The sequence below is a fragment of the Cervus canadensis genome, chromosome 22, assembly GCF_019320065.1.
Source record: "Cervus canadensis isolate Bull #8, Minnesota chromosome 22, ASM1932006v1, whole genome shotgun sequence".
Taxonomy (NCBI): Eukaryota; Metazoa; Chordata; class Mammalia; order Artiodactyla; family Cervidae; genus Cervus; species Cervus canadensis.
The window spans coordinates 6,520,478-6,539,330 of NC_057407.1; the positions used below are offsets into that span (position 1 = coordinate 6,520,478).

The 18,853-nt window shown below is 46.0% G+C and overlaps 1 protein-coding gene and 1 long non-coding RNA gene across 4 annotated transcripts in view; one reads left to right on the forward strand and one right to left on the reverse strand.

Moving 5' to 3' along the window:
- Window positions 1-3,661, reverse strand: part of CDCP1 (CUB domain containing protein 1) — a 57,248-nt gene extending 53,587 nt beyond the window's left edge. Inside the window, exon 1 of the mRNA XM_043442445.1 lies at window positions 3,410-3,661. Within this exon, the coding sequence (XP_043298380.1) occupies window positions 3,410-3,491 (82 nt within the window). The 5' untranslated portion in view covers window positions 3,492-3,661. The remainder of the gene's footprint in view (window positions 1-3,409) is intronic.
- LOC122424554 lies at window positions 2,767-12,479 on the forward strand. 3 transcript variants are annotated; one of them, XR_006264472.1, is made up of 3 exons: window positions 2,767-2,995; window positions 8,233-8,310; window positions 11,092-12,479. It is a non-coding gene; the product is annotated as an uncharacterized LOC122424554 (long non-coding RNA). The 3 variants fall into 3 exon arrangements; XR_006264473.1 differs by having other exon boundaries at window positions 2,767-2,922; XR_006264471.1 differs by lacking the exon at window positions 11,092-12,479 and adding an exon at window positions 9,325-9,807 and having other exon boundaries at window positions 2,767-2,922.
- The last annotated feature ends 6,374 nt before the right edge of the window (window positions 12,480-18,853 follow it).

An 18,853-nucleotide genomic window follows, 5' to 3' on the forward strand; every position in this document is an offset into this window, starting at 1 on the left:
AACACAACACTTTAAACAAAATGTATGTTGTACATACAGAGGCAGAATGTCAGGATCTAGTGGAGATGCTCCGAGTGCCAACAAAAAGGGGTGCAGGAAGTTACTACACATAAAGTAACTGTCTACAAAGAGCCACATAAACATCTTGCAATGCGGGTCCTGCAATTCGGAAGGGATGTCTTACATTTAATAGAATTGGCTGTTAATTATATATTGGTACCTCTTGGTGTTTCATTATGCTTTTAGAAACTGTTGGGGGTTTGCGTTTTGTGCAATGGGTTGTTACAGTTTGTCCCACAAGAAATAATGAGACATAGGGTATCAGTTAGTGTTTTCATGCAGAATGTCTGGTTTTTAGGGATGAATTACTGATGTTAAGTGGGAGATGCTTACATATAAAATACTGAGAAGAATGACCAGCACAGAGCAGAAGCTCAATGTGTGTTAGCTACTACAAGTAGCACTTAGTAATTAAAAAAAGAAAAACAACACTGATGTACTGAATACAAACCCAAGGTTACAAAGAGGTGAGGGAGGGAACTTGGCTCTCCTTGCCTGTTTCTCTGGAATACTGCCAGCTGCCCCGGAGAAAGTGATGGGTTAATTACAAGGTGGTAGGAAGAGGTTTGAAATAATTTGATTGTGGAATAATTTTTATAATTTAGAATGATAATGAAAGGGTGTGAACTTTTCTTAATTGCCCAGGTGGAGAGCCTTAGCACTGTATCATCCCCTAGCAGTCCAGCCATCTTGACCTCAATCATGGGTCCTTCCGACCAGCAAACTCCCCTTCTCCTCCATCCAAACCAAAGCCAGCCCCACTGAGCAAAATCAAAGCTGAGGCATGGTGTATAAGAATCTGCCTACCAAGCAGGAGACACGGGTTCGACCCCTGAGTTGGGAAGGTCCCCTAAAGAAGCAAATGGCAACCCATTCCAGTATTCTTACTTGGAAAATCCCATGGACAGAGGAGCCTGGTGGGCTATTACAGTTCATGGAGTCTCCAAGAGTTGGACACAACTTATTGACTAAACAATAACAACAATATATATAGTACTTAAAATACATAAATAATTTCAACTTCCTTCCCCCACATTGATAGCTTGGGAGAACCCCTAGAAGAATGTTGAGGAGCACGGTCCAGTCATCACAGACAAGATGCTGGCACCTGAAGTGAACCTGGAGGCTGAGGTGAGCACCCGGGCACATCGTACAACCAGCAGAGCAGCGGTCTCTGACTGTCTCACACAAGGCTGTGTGGGTGTTGGGGAGGCTGGGGGGAGGACCCAGAAGTTCTGCCAGTTGCACATTCCAGACAACAGGCACCAGCTCCTCATCTGAATCTGAAGAATGACGAACTCACACACTCACCCAGGTAAGCGAACACATCATTTGATGTCTACTCATACTTTTGGAAGAAACAATGGTAGCCAGAATGGGGTCACTGACCCAGACTCTGGTACCTGAGTAATTCTTAGAAAGCCACTAAGTTGAGGTTTTAACAAGATTATTTTAACTTTATCAGTCCTTCATTCTTAGAAGTGGGGGAGCTGGTAGGAATACCAAACTCAAACACACCCCACAACGATGTCAACTTTCCTTTACATTTCCATCTGTGCAGTAACACCAACTTCATTTTCATTCAGAAGACTATTGAGAGAGTTCAGGGATTTATAAAATAAATCTAATGTGCCAGGCTCTCTGGTTTTCTCCATCTTTTCAGGACAGGCTCTAGAAACTTCTGGGCAAAGCAAATGTACTCTGTGACTGCTTCAACCAAAAAGGCGCAACCATTAGTTCAGCCCAGTGATGTGGCCTCACAGGTCTAGTTCCTAAGAACACAGAAGGGATTTAAGAAAGTGAAAGGGGCAAGTTCCTGGGCTTCCTTGTATTTAGACAATGAACCGGTGACACACGGCTCCAACAGTTAGTAACTTCCTGGAAAGGACAGGCTCCACTGGAGACCAAAATGGCAGCCTCCCCAGGCCACAAGGAGGAATCAGACAGGGAACACAAGCCAGTTCAGGACAGGCTGTCATTCTGATCAGTAATGTACGGATGCTTTGATTTACATCATATTCTTACTGGAGTTCTCAACTGTTATCACACACAACCGGGAACATCTCAGACACTTCCCGGAGTTTCAAGACAGCTCCCAAGTCTGGTGGGCACACTTTTTTCTCATACACACATTTACACCTATTCATTTGCTAAGTTACTTTTTCTTAAGCTGACTTTTTTCTTCAAGGGAAATCTTGAAAACTCAGTCTTAACTTACAATAAATACAGTAAATACGCCCACAGTATGTCCAATATCCCATCTACTGTGCAGCAATATGTCGCCTGACGCTGCTGAGGAAAAGAACCAGGAAGCTTTCCCGTCTCAGATTTGTCATGATGGCAGTTGCCGGAACGCCCAAGTTCAACTCATCCGCTTCGTTTCCTTCTTTTTAATATCCTCTAATTTGTCTGTCTGCCAAACACAAACGTCCCCTTAGATGCAGCAAAGGGTAATAATCAAAGATCGCTTCCTGGGTAGTTCTTTCCAAAGGAAAAAAAAAAAAATCACCACACAAGACCTGTAGTAGTCTCAGGGAAGGCTTCAAATCAGGTTCTTACGTGAGGAGACCAGGTGACCTGTGGTTTTAATACTTCCAGGGCCCGCAGGGTATCTCCTCGGGGGCAGCCGGGATGGGGGGGGGGGTCCCTGCGCGCCCCGCCCCGCCCCCACCGGAACCCCGGATTCCCACACAGCCCGGCCCCTGCCCTCCGCCGGCCCCCTTCCGCCGTCAGGGTCCACCGCCCGCAGGTGCGAGGGCCCGGGGCTGCCGTGCCTCCGCGGCGCAGGAGCGCTTTCCTTGTGGAATGACTGTTCCCGAACATCCGGACAGCGAGAAAAGAGCGGGCGGACAGGGGGGAAAGGTGAGGAGAAAGCTAGGACGTGGAGACGCTAAACCACGGTTTCCTCGCCCCCGTCTCTGGCCGGGGCGCTGAGGTAAGAGGGTGCACCCGAGAGGGAAGTTTCCCTCCTCACGGCCCGCCCGGCGCCACCAACAAGCCAGGTAGAGCGCCCGAGCGCGCGGCGCGCCGCCTCAGCGAGGTCCCCGGGCCCGGTTTCCGCGCGCCCTTCCCTCCTCCTTCTCCCTCGGCGCCCGATTCAGGCGCCCGACCGCGGGGCTCCCCGCGTGCCAAGCAAGGCCTGCGTCCTGGGCGAGGTGTCGCGGAATCCAGGAGGGCACGGTCACCGCGCCCCCCCACCCCCGGCGCCGGGCAGTCCCGGGGACCCCCCGGACTGCGCCGCTCCCGCCCCACCCTGCACCCTCGGCAACCCGCGCCCCTCTCCGCCAGGCGTCGACTGGCGGGCGGTCGCGACCCTCAGCGCCCAGCGTCCCCTCAGCCCCGCACTCACCCATTCCGCGGGGCAGGCGCGCAGCGCCCAGCAGTAAGACCCCCAGCAGTGCGACCGTGACCCCGCAGTTGAGGCTGGCCATGGCTCCGGGGCGCCTGGGCCTCGGCGGGGAAAGCGACTGTGGCCCGTGGTGCAGAGTGGCGGCCGCGGGCCCCCGAGCCTGGCATCCGAGGCGCTGCGCTCCACCCCGGCTCGCTCACCTGCGCGCGGGGCGGGCCCGCCCTGGCTCCGCCCAGCGCCGGGGGAGCACGAGCTGGCCGGCTCAGTCCCCTCCTCCCTGTCCTCCTCCCCTTCCTGCCTCCACTCCCGCCTCTCGCCTGGAGCACTGTGACCGGCAACCACCTTCCCGCGGTCTAGCCGCCGTCCCTCTCATGACTTTCTCTACAGGGGCCAAAGTCTCCCTTGGGGAAGACACTTGCCCTCCTTTCACTGTCTGGGAGACAAAGGAGGCCACTGTGCAGCCCTTTTTCCGGGGAAATCAAGTCTGTGGAACACCCAAGCCCTGGCTTCCGCCTCTGCTTCCTGATTTGGGCTGCAGGCTTTGGACTTTTAAGGCCGATGCTACTGGTACTCTTTTCAGAATGATGAGCCCGCAACCAACCCCAGGCACTTCATGGACAGTGTTTCTAATGCTCACAGTAACCCTTCCGCAGAACAGATGAAACAGACTTATCGAGTTGCGAAACCTTCCGAAGGTCCCCGGGCCAGTTAGTAACTTGCGGAGGCAGGATTTGATAGCCCTGAAAGGGGTTTGCACAACCGGAGTTGCTTTGTTTCATTTTTGAAGAGTGAAAGAAATGAGTGAATAAATACATGAGGCTGGAGAGGGCCAAGAGAAGAAACCTGAACAGGTCCACAGGGGCCCCCCTTCCTTGAATTCTGAATAGTATGTATGGCACTGGCCTGAGGCATTTATTCCAATCTTTGGGCTGTAAATGAATGACCCTGGGCCTCTTTCCCTCCTCCCAGCTGCCTTTCTCTGGTTTCTGAGGTCCTGTGGATTCTCCTTCCCCCTCTGCAGGCCACACAAGTCCAGGGTCACAGTGTCACAAGGAGAGACAGTGGATGGTTCAGGGACTCCCGGCTAGCAGACCAGGGTTCTATCAGAATGACTCCAAAGGCCCCCTTGGGTCTGCCTCTGCCAGTGGGCAGCTAGCAACTGGGCCAGGGTCACCCAGAATAACCTGGAAGCAGAGTACATGCAAGAGCATTGGTCTGTGTCCTGTTCTCACTTTTTTATTTTTGGGGAACTGAGCTTCTCCAGGCTGCTCCCACTCTTATCAGGAACAGGGGTGAGAAACCATCTCTTAGGAGAGTCATCCCTTTCCTTCTGTGTGTCTTCAGTGATGAGAATAAAGCAGCCTCTGTCTACAGGAAGCCCACAGTTGATGAGGGATGAAGGGCCGTCCTGGCTGTGGACATGACCGCCCCGCCCCTCCTCCACCAATGGACTGTGAGCTGAGGGAACATCAGTTTACCTTCCAGTTACTTGGAAGACAAATGAGGAAGCTGAGGCCTAGAGGGAAGGAAGAGGATGAGAAAAGTAGGCAGGCTCTTGGTTCTCCCCTAGAAATTGAGGGCAGATTAATCAAGAGAAAATAATTATCAGAAAATCTAAACATCCTTCAAATATGTTTATGCTGACAGGAGAGTAAAGCAGATTTTGTCTGTTTTCCTAATTGTAAGCAGGCATATATACCCCAGCATTTTTTGCTAGCATCCATAACTCCATTGTTTTCTACATATGATGATGGTGATGATGATGATAATAATAATGGAGTGGCAATGAGTTGAATTGAAAATACTAGAAATATTTTGTGATAAATTTAAGCCTAAGGAACAAGTTATCTTTTTACTATCTCATGTCTCTGAAGTGTGCTTAACTGGACTCTCTGGAAGAGTGAAACTGGCTGCGCTGGGTCTTTGTTGCTGCTCATGGACTTTTTTCCTTTGAGGCAAGAGGGGGCTACTCTCCAGTTGTGGCCGGTGGGCTCAGTAGTTGTAACTCACGGGCTCTAGCGTGTGGGCTTAGTAGTTGTGGCACACCAACTTAGTTCTGAGGCATGTGGAATCCTCCCAGATCAGGGACTGGATACATGTTGCCTACATCGACAGGCAGATTTTTAACCACTGGACCACCAGGGAAGTCCTAAATGAACCTTCCATAAATGACACAAAAGTCACAAAGTCTCAGATGTGGAGGGTTGGTAGTAGTTCCAGACAATGGCAACAGTGAGAAAGAGTCAAGGAAATGAGGAAGCATTTCAGCATCCTTTGCAAGACAACCCACCTCTCTAGTTGAAATCAAGATGTCTTGAGGTAATGGCTTGCTTCATGGAAGAATGTAAACAAAGCTTTGCCAAATTTTGGAAATGTCTTCTCTTTACAAACTTGCCTGAATGGAAAGAGTCAATTTTTAAAAGTTATTTCTGAACTGAAAGAAATCCAGGCAGCTGCAGTCTCCCGCCTTCAGTCTTTCCCAGCATCAGGGTTTTTTCTAATGAGTCAGTTCTTTGCATGAGGTGGCCAAAGTATTGGAGCTTCAGCTACAGCATCAGTCCTTCAGATGAATATTCAGGACTGATTTCCTTTAGGGTAGACTGATTGGATCTCCTTGCAGTCCAAGGAACTCTAAAGAGTCTTCTCCAACACCACAGTTCAAAAGCATCAATTCTTTGGCACTCAGTTTTCTATGTGGTCCAACTCTCACATCCATACATGACTACCGGAAAAACCATAGCTTTGACTAGACGGACCTTTTTGGGCAAAGTAATGTCTCTGTTTTTTAATATGCTGTGTAGGTTGTTCATAGCTTTTCTTCCAAGGAGCAAGCATCTTTTAAGCATTTTTGACCCCTCTGAAAACCCTACAAAAGCTACAAAGCGGGGATTTTTTTTTTTTTTTTGTAAAAGACGTAAACCTGCAAAGATGAGGGGAGCAGGCAGAAGACAACAGCCTCTTAGAAACTGGAAAGCAGATGGGTAAGTGAAAACTGTAAGCCAATAGAGGGGAAAATTGGGAAATAGCATGATTTATACCATAGAGTTTCTCAAAAAGAAACAAAAACAAACAAAAAAACCACCACTAAGGAACTGGCAGCACAAGGTATTCTGTAATGGGAGAGTGAAGAAGGGGCTAAAACAATGAAACCTGGAAGAAAGCTGAAAAACTATAGTTCGATCTCTGGAAGCTGTCCTCCATTTCTCCTGGCTGGGCAACTGACCCTAAGCAGAAGTCTGAAGCATTGTTTTCTGAAGAGGTTACAAGTGAGAAAACTGGGCTGAGAAGTGCTAGGCATAGCTGTAGGCTTAGGAAACATTCTGGAAAATAGGTAGATAAAAGGAACAAATATATTCCTTATGCTTAGCTCCCTAGGTGCCTGGCCCCAGTTTTCCCCTCAAACTCCAGTAGTCTCAATTCGTACTAGGGATGGAAGGAGTGTTCTTCTGGAGAATCTGACAAGCTCAAGAAGAAAGACCTAAAGATACAGGCATTTATCCCCGTCAAGAGGCTAACCAGATTCTTCCCATGACATTCACAGTTGATCGGCCCTACAAGTTAAACTTTTTGATCTCTCATTTTTAAATATGACCAGACAATAGGATTTCATGACATCTGAGGAAAGCAGCCAACATGATAGAGTCAAAATCAACCAACTAACCAAACAGAAAAAGGCACTTGGAGAAAAGAGAGTGAATAAAACAAAACAATTTCTAACTTCTTTAGAAAAATAACAGACAACAGTGTATTTATGCTGTAGGGATGGGGAGTAATAAAAAAATGAATATTCAGGGACCCACGAGAATTCTTGGACAATTTTTTAAATGATAGTAAATATTAAAAAATAAATAGAAAAATTGAAAGATTTCCCAGAAAGTAAAGCAAAAAGATAAAGATAAAAAATAGGAGAGAAGAGGTAAGGAAATTAGAGGTCTAGTTCAGGGGATCTGACATGTGGCTAGTGGGTTTCGAAAATAGAGATAGCAGATTAAGCAGAGAAATCATCATTAGTAATATAATTCAAGAAATTCACCAGGCCTGGAATGACATGAGTTCCAGATTTAAAGACTCATGGTGTGTCCAGCACAATGGATAAAACAGGCTCACATCAAGGCACCTCACAGCAAAATTTCAGGAGCCTATAAACAAAGAGAACATTTTATAATTTCAAGGGTCTTATGCAAAGAAACAAAAATCAAACTGGCTTTGGATTTCCAGCAGCAGCACTGGAAGCTGGAAGACAGTGAAGCAATACCTTCAAAATTGTGACAGTATAATAATTTCCAACTGAGAATTCTATATCCAAGCTACCAATTAAGTGATAAAGTAGAAAAAGAGCACTTTTAGACATTGAAAATCTAAAACAGAAAGAAAACCAGTAAAACCTCCAAACAACAAACTCCCACACACCTTTTCTCAGACAAATACTGGAGAATGTATTCCATTAAAACAGGGAATGCATGAGACACAGAGAGGAGTGGATACAGGTTTGTGGGGCTGAACTTAATTACCTTAAGAAAAAGAATACAGAATTACAAATAGAAAATCAAATGTGAAAAGTGAGTATTTATAATAAGGAAAGAAATGACAACAAATCACAAACTTGAAACAATTGAAAAATACCCTAAATGTCACCAAGTCTAGAAAGCAGTGTGATATCTTTAATATTAGTTCACTGGTCCTGTATTCTTGCCTGAGGAATTCCATGGACCGAGGAGCCTGTAGGACCACAGTCCAGAGGGTGGCAAAGAGTTGAACACAACGGAGCAACTAACGCTTTGACTTTTCCCAGTGCTATATCATTCATTCATTCATTTCTTCAGGTCATATTTTGTCACTGATGTGTGTATCATTTCTTCTGGAACTGTCAGATTTCATCATGACAAGATGCATCAGATAAGGTAAGATACAATCTTGATTTGTTGTGATGTATTAGACATATGAATTCACACACAGAAATGCTCAGTGTTTCTAGAAACATAGTGTTGTACCATACAAAGTACAGAAGTTCTTACAAATTCTATATGTGTGATTCTTATTAAAGAGCAAAGTAGTGTGATACATTTATAATTTTATATGCTGCATTATTCATTTCTTTCTGACAGGAAAAAATCCTTCATTTTTTATAAGACATGCGAACTGCATGTTATGCTTAATATTTTAGTTTTGATAGTTGAAAGAATTTTCCAGACTAGCTTCTTTGATTCTTCCTCCTCCACTATCCGCACACTTTTTGTTGGGTACTGCAGGACAGAATCGTCGTATGATACCACTTCTGACCTTGCTCCTTTTGGTCACCTCATCTGATGAGTCAGCCCAGTGGGTTGGAGGAGTATTTCTAGAAGACGCTACTAGTGCATGAGTGCAAGCAATGACCCAAAAGTAACTATGAATTATGTCCCACTAAGATATCCCACTAACTCCCAATTAAATGTATCTCCAGTTCAGCTTCTCCTTAGCCGGATCCCAAATTGCTCATAGCCACTCAGTGCTGCATTGCATAAGGGGAGGTAGGATGGGGAGGTGGAGGAAAAACTCTTTTCCAATTGAAATACATGCCTTTGGGACCATTACAAAAAACATGAGTAGATGAGCACGTGCCTTTAGAAGGATTGCAGTGTTATTTAAACTTTCTTATCTTCATGATTTATTTGCTTCTGGACACAAGAAACACAAAATCCAGCTCAAGGGAGAGGTAAGGAATGCCCAGGCTGACGTGCAGTATGCTTAAAGAGACAGGAGTCCAGGTTGAGTCAAGTTGTAAAATGCATGGCCAAGGATTATGGGCGCCCCTTCCAGGTGAACCGATGGACAGAATAAAATCAAATGGAGTCATTAATTTTGTTGATGAAATCCTCAGCGGTGTTTGGCCAAAATGTGCATAACCTACACCTCAGCACACCTGTGTTCTTCAGATGCATTTGAGCCACACACGGCTGAGCAACTAGAGACAAGGAGCCCGACCATGGAGTGACACACCAGCCTCAAGGAACATACTCCGTTTTCAAGCTTCTGTGATTTGCAGCTTCCAGTCACTTGTAACAGAACCTCATCCTTAGGCCAGCACTAGAGATTTTTCTGGTGCCGTGGAATGTTAAGGGAAAGCAGACCCAGTGATTCGCTGCGAAAAGGAATTTGACCTAAATGAGCATGGTGGAATGGCTCAGTGACTACGACTGTGATTCTGCAGTCAGATGTCCTAGATTCAAATACTGGCTCTGCAACTTACCAGCTTGTGCAACTCTATATGTGCCTTGGTTTTCTCAGCCACAAGCCAGGGCTATGAGAGGATGACCTTCAGAGGGTGTTGTAGAGATTCATGAGATAATATGTGTAACAGATAATATGTGAATAGTGCTTGGCACGTAGTAAATGTACAATAAATGTGGCCAAGATTGCCTTTGCTATGGGTGTTGGTGTGAAATGAGAGGGTTTCAGCTTGGTTGGGGTGGCGGGGAGAACTCTGGAGAGGTCTGGAGACCAACATCTTCATGATTTCATTCATGCATGAAAGCGTCAGTTCCCCAAGACAGGAAGTTGCCTCTGCTTTACTCATCGGGATGTTCTCAGTGCTAAAAACGGTGCTTGGTACACAGTCACTGCTCAGCAGATAGTTGAGCAATGAATGGATTCATCAAGCTGATGAATGTGTGGATAGCCCTGCTAATCCAGCCAGCTGAGCCTGGGGATCTTTTTAAAGCTTGGGACCCTGAAAAGATGAATGCAAGTTGTTCATTTTTAAAAGGGGGGGCAGCTTCTAGAAAGAGGTTATTATGGCCCAGGCCAGGTGTCTGGCAGCAACCCTGGTCTTATGGGACTGGCCAGTGTCTGGTGGGCCAAGACTTCATCTGGTTTGAACAGAGGGGTGGAAAGAATCTGTCTTCATCAGGCAGCTTCTCTGAGACTTTGCTTTGCAGGCGATTAAGCAAGTTAACAAAGTGGAGATTCTTTGGGAGCACAAACAGCCCTTAACTGTCGCTTTAACGCCAACCACTGTTTCAGAGAGAAAACCTCCCAGTCACAGCTGGGGCAGAGGCCCCTTTGTGAGCGTTGAAACAGAGGAGCTGGCTGTGGTCTGGGGATAAGATAGGTGTTCCTGGTTTGCCAAGTCATTTGCCCAAAGTGGGAGCCACGTGGTACAATTTCAGTCCTGAGATGACAAAATAAGGAAAATCCTCCAGGAGCAGCTAGTCAGCTGCTGCGGTCCGGGGCTGAGTGAATTTGAATCCGGGTGACTCAGAAAGTCTCCCTCAAGCCGCCAAGCACCTTTGTGCTCGCCCCACGGTGCCTTGAAGCCATGGAGTTCCGACGCTCCATCACCTCCCCAGATCATGGCACCTAGGAGGTCAAGGTAGGACGACAGAGGGAGAAAACGAGGGAATGAGGAGCAGGAGACAGAGCTCTCCCCTCCTGCCTCTTCTAGTCTGTGCAGTCGGCTCCCTGTAAGTCTGGCCCACAGGGTGAAGAAATCCAGACCCTGCCCCTCCCTGGATATGACCCATATCCACATCAGGCCTGAGCCTGCCAGCCTTGCTTCTTTCTTTCCTATATTTTCGCTTGGAGTGTGGGAGGAAGATGGTCTTAAGAATGCCTTCAGAGATTGTTCTTCCCCCAGGAGCGGGAATTGAGTCATAACATTGAGCTGGAGGCTTGGAGCTCATCTTGTTGTTACCTCTTGATAGATGGAGTCACAGAGAGGGGACGTGACAACATCAAGCCACCCAGCAAGTGGTGTTCAGGGCGGAAGGAAGCCAGGCGTCCAGCCAGGAGCCCGTGAACTCTCCTTCCTAAGAAATCCTGGTCCAGCTCTGCTAGCATCCTCATTCCCACCGGCCATTCACCCCCTCTGACCCTCTTCCTTGGCCACTTGGCCTCCATTCTCAGTGCTCTGCTGAAATGTTTCTCCCCAGAATAGCCAAAGCCCTTCCCTGTGGTCACACCAGGTCTGGTGATGGGAAGATGGCTTCAGAAGGAGGAGGCGATGGGGAAGCGGTGTGGGCTAAGGCTCTGAGACTCCCCTAGTCCAGGACTGGTTTGGGAGCTGAATGGGCAAAGACACAACTAACTCAGCAAGCCTGGAGCCATGGGTCACAGACTTTGCCTGCGGTGCCCTCCCACATCACTGAAAATACAATCCATATCCTCAGGAGACTCACGCTTCACTTGTGCAACCATCATTACCATCTGCCACCAGAGCATTTTCATCTTCCCAAACTGAAACTCTGTTCAGTAAGTCCCCTACATAAGAACAAGTTCTGCTCCAACAGTGTGTTTATAAGTCCCAGTGGTTCGTAAGTCCACCAAAGTTAGCCAAGGTACCCAACTCACACAGTTGACTATGTAGTAGTGTACCGTAATAGGTTTATAATACTTTTCACACAAATAATACATAGGAGGCAAACACACACAAAATAAAACATTTGAAATCCTATAGTACAGTACCTTGAAAAGTACAAGAACTGGCATACAGGGGCTGGAATTGAATAGGCAAGAAGAGTCACTGATTGGAGGAGGGAGAGAAAGTGGGAGATGGTAGAGCTGAAGGAACGTCAGCAATAGGAGGCGAAAGGCAAGCTGCAGCGTCACTCATGCCTGACGTTGATGTCACAGGTTCTGGTGCCTTGCCGGATTCAATTCTATCTACCCTCTTGAAAAAACAATCCAGTGATGTCTGGATAGTATTAATAGCTCTTTTCTTTCTCTTCATGTCAGTACCTGCTACACCACCACTGCTTTTATGCTTGCTTCCAGACATCCTGGGCTTGAAATTAAAATACTACCCTACGGTACTCTATATAGTACTCTACAGGAAAGAACACAAAAGTGTAACCCCTTGTAGGGAATGCCCGCATGTGACAGTGTACGCCAGACACCGGAACTTGCTCACGTGATTGGACCCGTGAAGGCACGATCGTGTCTTTGAAGCTTGCAACTTGAAGGTTCACATGTAAGGTACTTATTGTACTCACTAAACAGCTTCCTGGTCTCCCTCCCCCCAGCCCCTGAGCAACCATTATTCTACTTTCTGTCTCTGTGACTTTATTATTTTAGGTACCTCATATAAAGGGGATCATACAACATTTGTCTTTTTGTGTCTGGCTTATTCCACTTAGCATAATGTCTCCAAAGTCAATCTATGTTGTAGCATGTGTCAGAGTTTCCTTCCTTTTTATAGTTGACCAATAAAACACCACATTTTGTTTATCCCTTCATTCATCAATGGACATTTGTACTGTTTCTGCCATTTAGTTACAGTGAATAATGCTGCTGTGAAAATGGGGGTACAAGTATGGGGGTATAAGTACCTATTTGGATCTGTTTTCAGTCCTTTTGTTTATATACCCAGAGCAAAATTGCTGGATTGTAAGGGGCTTCCCTGGTGACTCAGCTGGTAAAGAATCTGCCTCCAACGCGGGAGACCTATGTTCGATCCCTGGGTTGGGAAGATCCCCTGGAGAAGGGAAAAGCTACCCACTCCAGTATTCTGGCCTGGAGAATTCCATGGACTGTATAGTCCATGCAATCTCATAGAGTTGGACATGACTGAGCAACTTTCATTTTCACTTTCAAGGCAACAACAGCGCCTCTCTGGTGGCTCAGTGGTAAATAATCTACCTGCTAATGCAGGAAATGCGGGTTAGATCCCTGGGTCAGGACGATCCCCCTAGAGAAGCAAAAGGCAACCCACTCCAGTATCCTTGCCTGGGAAGTCCCATGGACAGAGGAACTAGCGGGCTATAGTCCAGGGGGTGGCAAATAGTCAGGACATGACTGAGTGCCTAAACAACAACAACAACAAAGACAACGACAATGCCATCATCACACCTCCAACTAAATGGATGATGGTGCCTTAATAGCATCAAATATCTAGTCAGAGTTCAAATTTACAATTGTCTCATCAAAATCATTTTTACTATTTTAGTTTGACTCAAAGTCAAAACATGGTTCATGTTGGTTCATGTATTGCAAGTGATCAGTATGCCTTTTTTTTTTTTAATAAAATAAACTTTATTTTGGAATAATTTTATATTTACAGAAAAGTTGCAAAGTCAGTACATGAGACATCCCATACACTCTTCACCTAGGTAGCTCTAACATTAACGTTTTTCATTACATGAGACATTGGTCAAAACTAAGAAATGAACACTGATACTTTACTAGTAACTAAACTCTCGACTTTACTGGGATTTCCCCAGGTTTCTCACTAATACCCTTTTTCTGTTACCAGATTCCATCTTGGATACCACATTGTATGTATTTAGTCATCATGTCTTCTTAGGCTCCTTTGCTCTGTGATGTTTTTCAATTTTCCCTGTTTCATGACCTGGACAGTCTTGAGGAGTGCTGGCCAGGTATCCTGTAGTGGGTCTCCTAGTCTGGGTTTGTCTGAGGTTTGTCTCATGATTAGACTGGGGATGTGGGTTTGATATAGACAGCATGGAGGCAGAGTGCTCCATTACACCTCATCAGAGGTGGGAAACATCCATAGGACATCCCTGGTGATGCATGCTCGCCTTCCTATCTCGGGCAAGTCGTGTCTCTTGGCTTCTGCACCATGAAGTTACTATCTTCCCCTTTTATTGCTCTGTTCCTTGCAAGTGAACCAACATTAAGCCCATGGTATGTCTTTGAAACTCATTTGAATCAAGATTCCCTTATGTCTTATTTTTTCTCAAAATGTATTTGTTGAAAAAACTGGGCTGTTTGTCCTGTTTCCTTTGCCCTATGTGGTTCCTATAAGTAGGATCTCAAGGTCTGATCTGCCTCATGCTTGATTTTTTTCAGCAGGGCCGCCGTGGGGATGGGGCTGTGGGCTTCAGTCAGGAGGCAAGGATTGTCTCCTTTTTGTCATGTTAGCAGCTACTAATGCCCAGGGTGTCATCTCAGTTCTAATGCCTTTAGAGTCCTCAAAACTAAGCTTATCATGAAGCTAACCTTTCCTACAGAAAGATAGTTCCTTTTCCTCCTTCATGACACACAGCAGATTTTAGTAAATCAAAGATAGTACCCATGGTAAGAAACATTATTGTTTATGTACAACTAAGAAAGAAAAAACGCTGAGAACAAAATAGTGCTTTCCTTTTCCACTAACCTCATAATTTGATTCTTTCCTTGGGGAATCCTCCTGCAATGCAGGAGACCCTGGTTCAAATCCTGGGTCGGGAAGATCTGCTAGAGAAGGGAACAGCTACCCACTCCCGTATTCTGGCCTGGAGAATTCCATGGACTGTATAGTCCATGGGGTCGCAAAGAGTTGGACACAACTGAGCAGCTTTCACTTTCTTTCACTTTCAGGTGAATTGCACTTGTTAGAAGTTCAGCTAAAGGCAGCAGTTGCCTGGTGGCTGGATGTTTGGGCAGCCGTGGCTACCGGGCATCGCTCACACCAGCGTTTGTGGTCAAGGTGTCGCACTGCCTTCATCCTTCCCTGGGACTCAGTTTCCTCTAAGCTCCCTTGTGTTGTTGCTTGGTGTGTGGTCTGCCGTCCTTTGGACACTTCTCAGTGACAACACAGCTGAATGGAATTCTGCTTCTTTGACATCCTTTCTTAACTACTATAAGCACTTTGTTATAGCTTTGCAGGAAAATACAGAATTGAGGTCATTCCTCTCAAGACTGATAATTGCTACTCTGCTGTTATATTCGTGCCCCACTGCCCTATTTCCCTGCCTTCCTGTGCCCGTACTGTTTGTTTCCATACTGAGTCAGATTGTCATCTTTTTGACGATATTTTAAATGATAATTAGACCTTGTATGCATAGAACCAACCATGTATATAATTCAGTGGAAGGTGATGCAGTATGAACATGATCGCCAAGTGGGATTTGTCTAGGATGGTGACCGTGCTGCCACTTGTGAGCAACAACTGTGAGAAGTGCCCACGTTACACAGATGCTAAAAGTTTTTAAGACATGTGTCTCAGAATTGATGAAACACAGTTTGTGGATTCTAGGCTGGCAAGATTCCTGATTTTTTTAATCTGGGTGACCTCCCCAGGCCTTCGCTTAGTGTTTGCAATATTTCAAAAATATTTGTGGGAGAAATCAAGTCAACAGTAATCAATAAATATTTGTTGTGCATTTACCAGGATCAAGGTCTAGTTGGGGTAAATATTTGAGAACCCACACCAGTTCCCTTTCTTAAGTGCTAATTTGCTTTTCTCCATTTCCATCAGAGTTTTGCAGCTGTTCTTGGCCAAGTTGAAATCTCTCACTGCTACCTCGGCAGCCTATTTGTTTCTTTTCCGCTTGAGTAATAAACACACCCAACTGTCTATCCTAGATTTTCTATAAGAGTCCTGATTCCTGTCTTCAGGTCCCTTGAATGAATTTGGGGATCAGAAAACATGGTCATGTTCATGACCACCCTCTAGTTCATTTTGCTCCACAGACTTCTGACAACTCAGCGGAAGATTTGCCTGAATCACGAAAGGTCTACGTCAGGATGAACGATTCTCAGTTTCGTTCAAGCAGCACTGTCCTTTCTTTTTTTCCCCACACGGCAGGTAATCGTCTCACTGGATTCTTTCCTTCTTTCTTTTCTTTTATTAATAGGCTTTATTTTTTACAACAGTTTTGATTCACAGAAAAATTGAGCAGATAGTACAGTGAATTTCCATGTATCCCCCTCACCCCCTGACAGTTCCCCTATTCACATCTTACGTTGTTAGTGTGGAACATGTATTACAGATAATGAAGCGACACCAATACATCATTATTAACTAAAGCCCATGTTCAGACATCCTTGGTTTTTACTAAGGAGACAGGATCCCATGTTACAGTCAGTTATCATGTCTCTGGAGAAGGAAATGGCAACCCACTCCAGTATTCTTGCCTGGAAAATCCCATGGACAGAGGGGCCTGGTACGCTACAGTCCATGGGGTCGCAAGAGTCAGGCCTGACTTAGCGACTAAACCACCACCACCATCACGTCTCTTGGGCTCCTCTTGGCTGATACAATCTCCCGTCCTGCCTTGTTTTTGATGATTTTGACAGTTTTGTTGTTGTTTCTTGCCGAGATGTGCTCAGCATGCAGGATTTTAGTTCCCTGCCCAAGGATTGAACTTGTGCCCTCTGCATAGAAGCATGGAGCCCTAGCCCCTGGACCACCAGAAAAATCTCGATATTGACAATTTTGAGGATTCTAGTCAGGTATATGGGCTTCCCTAGTGGCTCAATGGTAAAGAATCTGCCTGCCAGTGCGGAAGACATGCGTTTGATCCTTGGGTCAGGAAGATCCCCTGGAAAAGGAAACGGCAACCCACTCTAGTATTCTTGCCTGGGAAATCCCATGGACAGAGGAGCCTGGCAAGTTACAATCCATGGAGTCGCAAAAGGGTCGGACACGACTTAGCGACTAAACTGCAACAACAGTCAGGTATATAGTAAGATGCTCCTGTATTGGGATTTGTCCAATGTTTTTCTCATGGTTAGACTGGGATTATGAGTCTGAGGAAGAATCATCACAAAGGGAAATGACATTTTCATCATATCTCATCAAGAGTGGAAAATACCAATATGACTCATCACTGTTGATATTAATCTTGGTCACATGGCTGGGGTGGTGCTTGTCAGGCTTCTCTCCCTGCCCCAACTTTTCCATATAGGACTCTCTGGGAGGGGGTCCCAGGCCAGCCCCACATTGGGGGATGGAGTTACAGTCCCTCTCAGTTAGGGTGGAGCTTGGATTTCTTTTTAAGAACCAGCCCCCTGTGTTTCTCTCATCTTTTCTTCCTTCCCTTACCCTCACCTCAGTTGCCTCCCAAAGTCTTCTTCCGAGGTCTTTCTTTCAATGTCTGTTTGATCTTTTTTCTCTTCAGATTTAGATATTCCTGGGTTTTGTTCAGTCCCCACATGCTCCTCTTTTCCTTAAAGGAGGTTTTCTGAGTTGGCTCTGCAGATGGCCCCTTCTCTGGCACACTCTGGGAGAGAAGGTTCTTTGGACCAACACCCATGGGAAACGCTCATTACTTACCCCTTCTTAGAGACTCAGAGCTCATATGAGCATAATAAAAGGTCTGGCAATAAAGAGGCCTGTTTAACTCAAAGTTTTCCCAAGCCCATTTCACCCTGAAACCTTTTTACCATAATTCATTGATTCAGAGACATTTGTTTCTTTTCTCACATATTCCTGTTTTTGAAATTGGGATGCACCTTACAGATGATGAGGAAAGAGTATGTTTCTTTTTCTTAGAGATACCTGCAATAATGGTGTCAGCTACACTGATGCTATTTGAGATTTGAGGAAATACAGTATCGTGGCACATCTATAGATATTTTTCAGAACCAGTGGAAAGTGGAAACTGAATTAAGAAACTCAGCCTCCCAGGTCCTCATATTTCCCCTCTTCCTACTTGGATGAGCTGCCTCCTTGATTTCAGGTATTCTTTCGTTTGGGTTACAGGTTTCCTCTGCTCGCTCTGTGAGATGTGCTCTAGGGCCCCCTCCCCACCCCCTCTGACATGACTGGCTAGGCCAGTCTAATTTCAGAATGGGGCATTAAGGAGTCTCTTGGCCACAGATCTAGACTGTGTCCTCGTGATCAACTTTTTCATTAATGAGATGCATTACTGTCCTTAAGGAAACACATTTCTAGTCTGCCTGTCTAGCCTGCTGTGTGATTTTGTGCAAGTCATTCAACCTCTCTGGGCCTATTTCCTCACCAGTACACCAGGGATACATAATTGCGTCTACCTGATAGGGTCATTGTGAGGATCAGATGGGGTATTACCCGTAAAGCACTGAACCTGGGGCCTGGCACTTGGCAAGCTACTCTAAAGCATCGGCTGTTACTAGAAAGGCAACATTTTAATCTCTGGTTCCTGGGTCATTTTTCAGGAATAAAAAAGACTTGGAGGGACTTCCTTGATGATCCGGTGGTCAAGCATCTGCTTTCTAATGCAGGGGAGACGGGTTTGATCTCTGGTTGGGGTCCCACATGCCTCAGGGCAACTAAGCATATGCGCCACAGCTACTGACCCTACATCATAATTAGGACCTGACACAGCCAAAAATAAAAATATAAATATGAAAAAAAAAAAAAAAGACTTGGAGACAGTGACTAGCTCAGGTCCTAATGGTGGCAGGAGGCAGTAGGCAGGAAGGCAGAAGAGAACTTTTCTGTAGCAAATCATGGCCTGTGATCAAGCCAACCTTGGCCTGCTGCTCAGAGTTCCTGACTCCAGCTGGAAAGTGGAGGGGAGAGAGCAAGAAAGCAGCTCTCTTCTAACCAGCCTCTTGAATAGAAGAGCCTGACAAAGTACCAGCCAGAAGATTCAAAAGCAGTGAGTGGCATTCAAGTTCCAGGAGACTGGTTGTCTTCTAGGGTCCCCTCTGCCTCCTGCCTTGGGCGGGACTCTGCGCACTCCATGCAGTCCCCGAAGTTCCCTCTGCCTCCCCGTATTATTCTGGACACCTGCTTCATATCCATTCCCCACGTGTTCT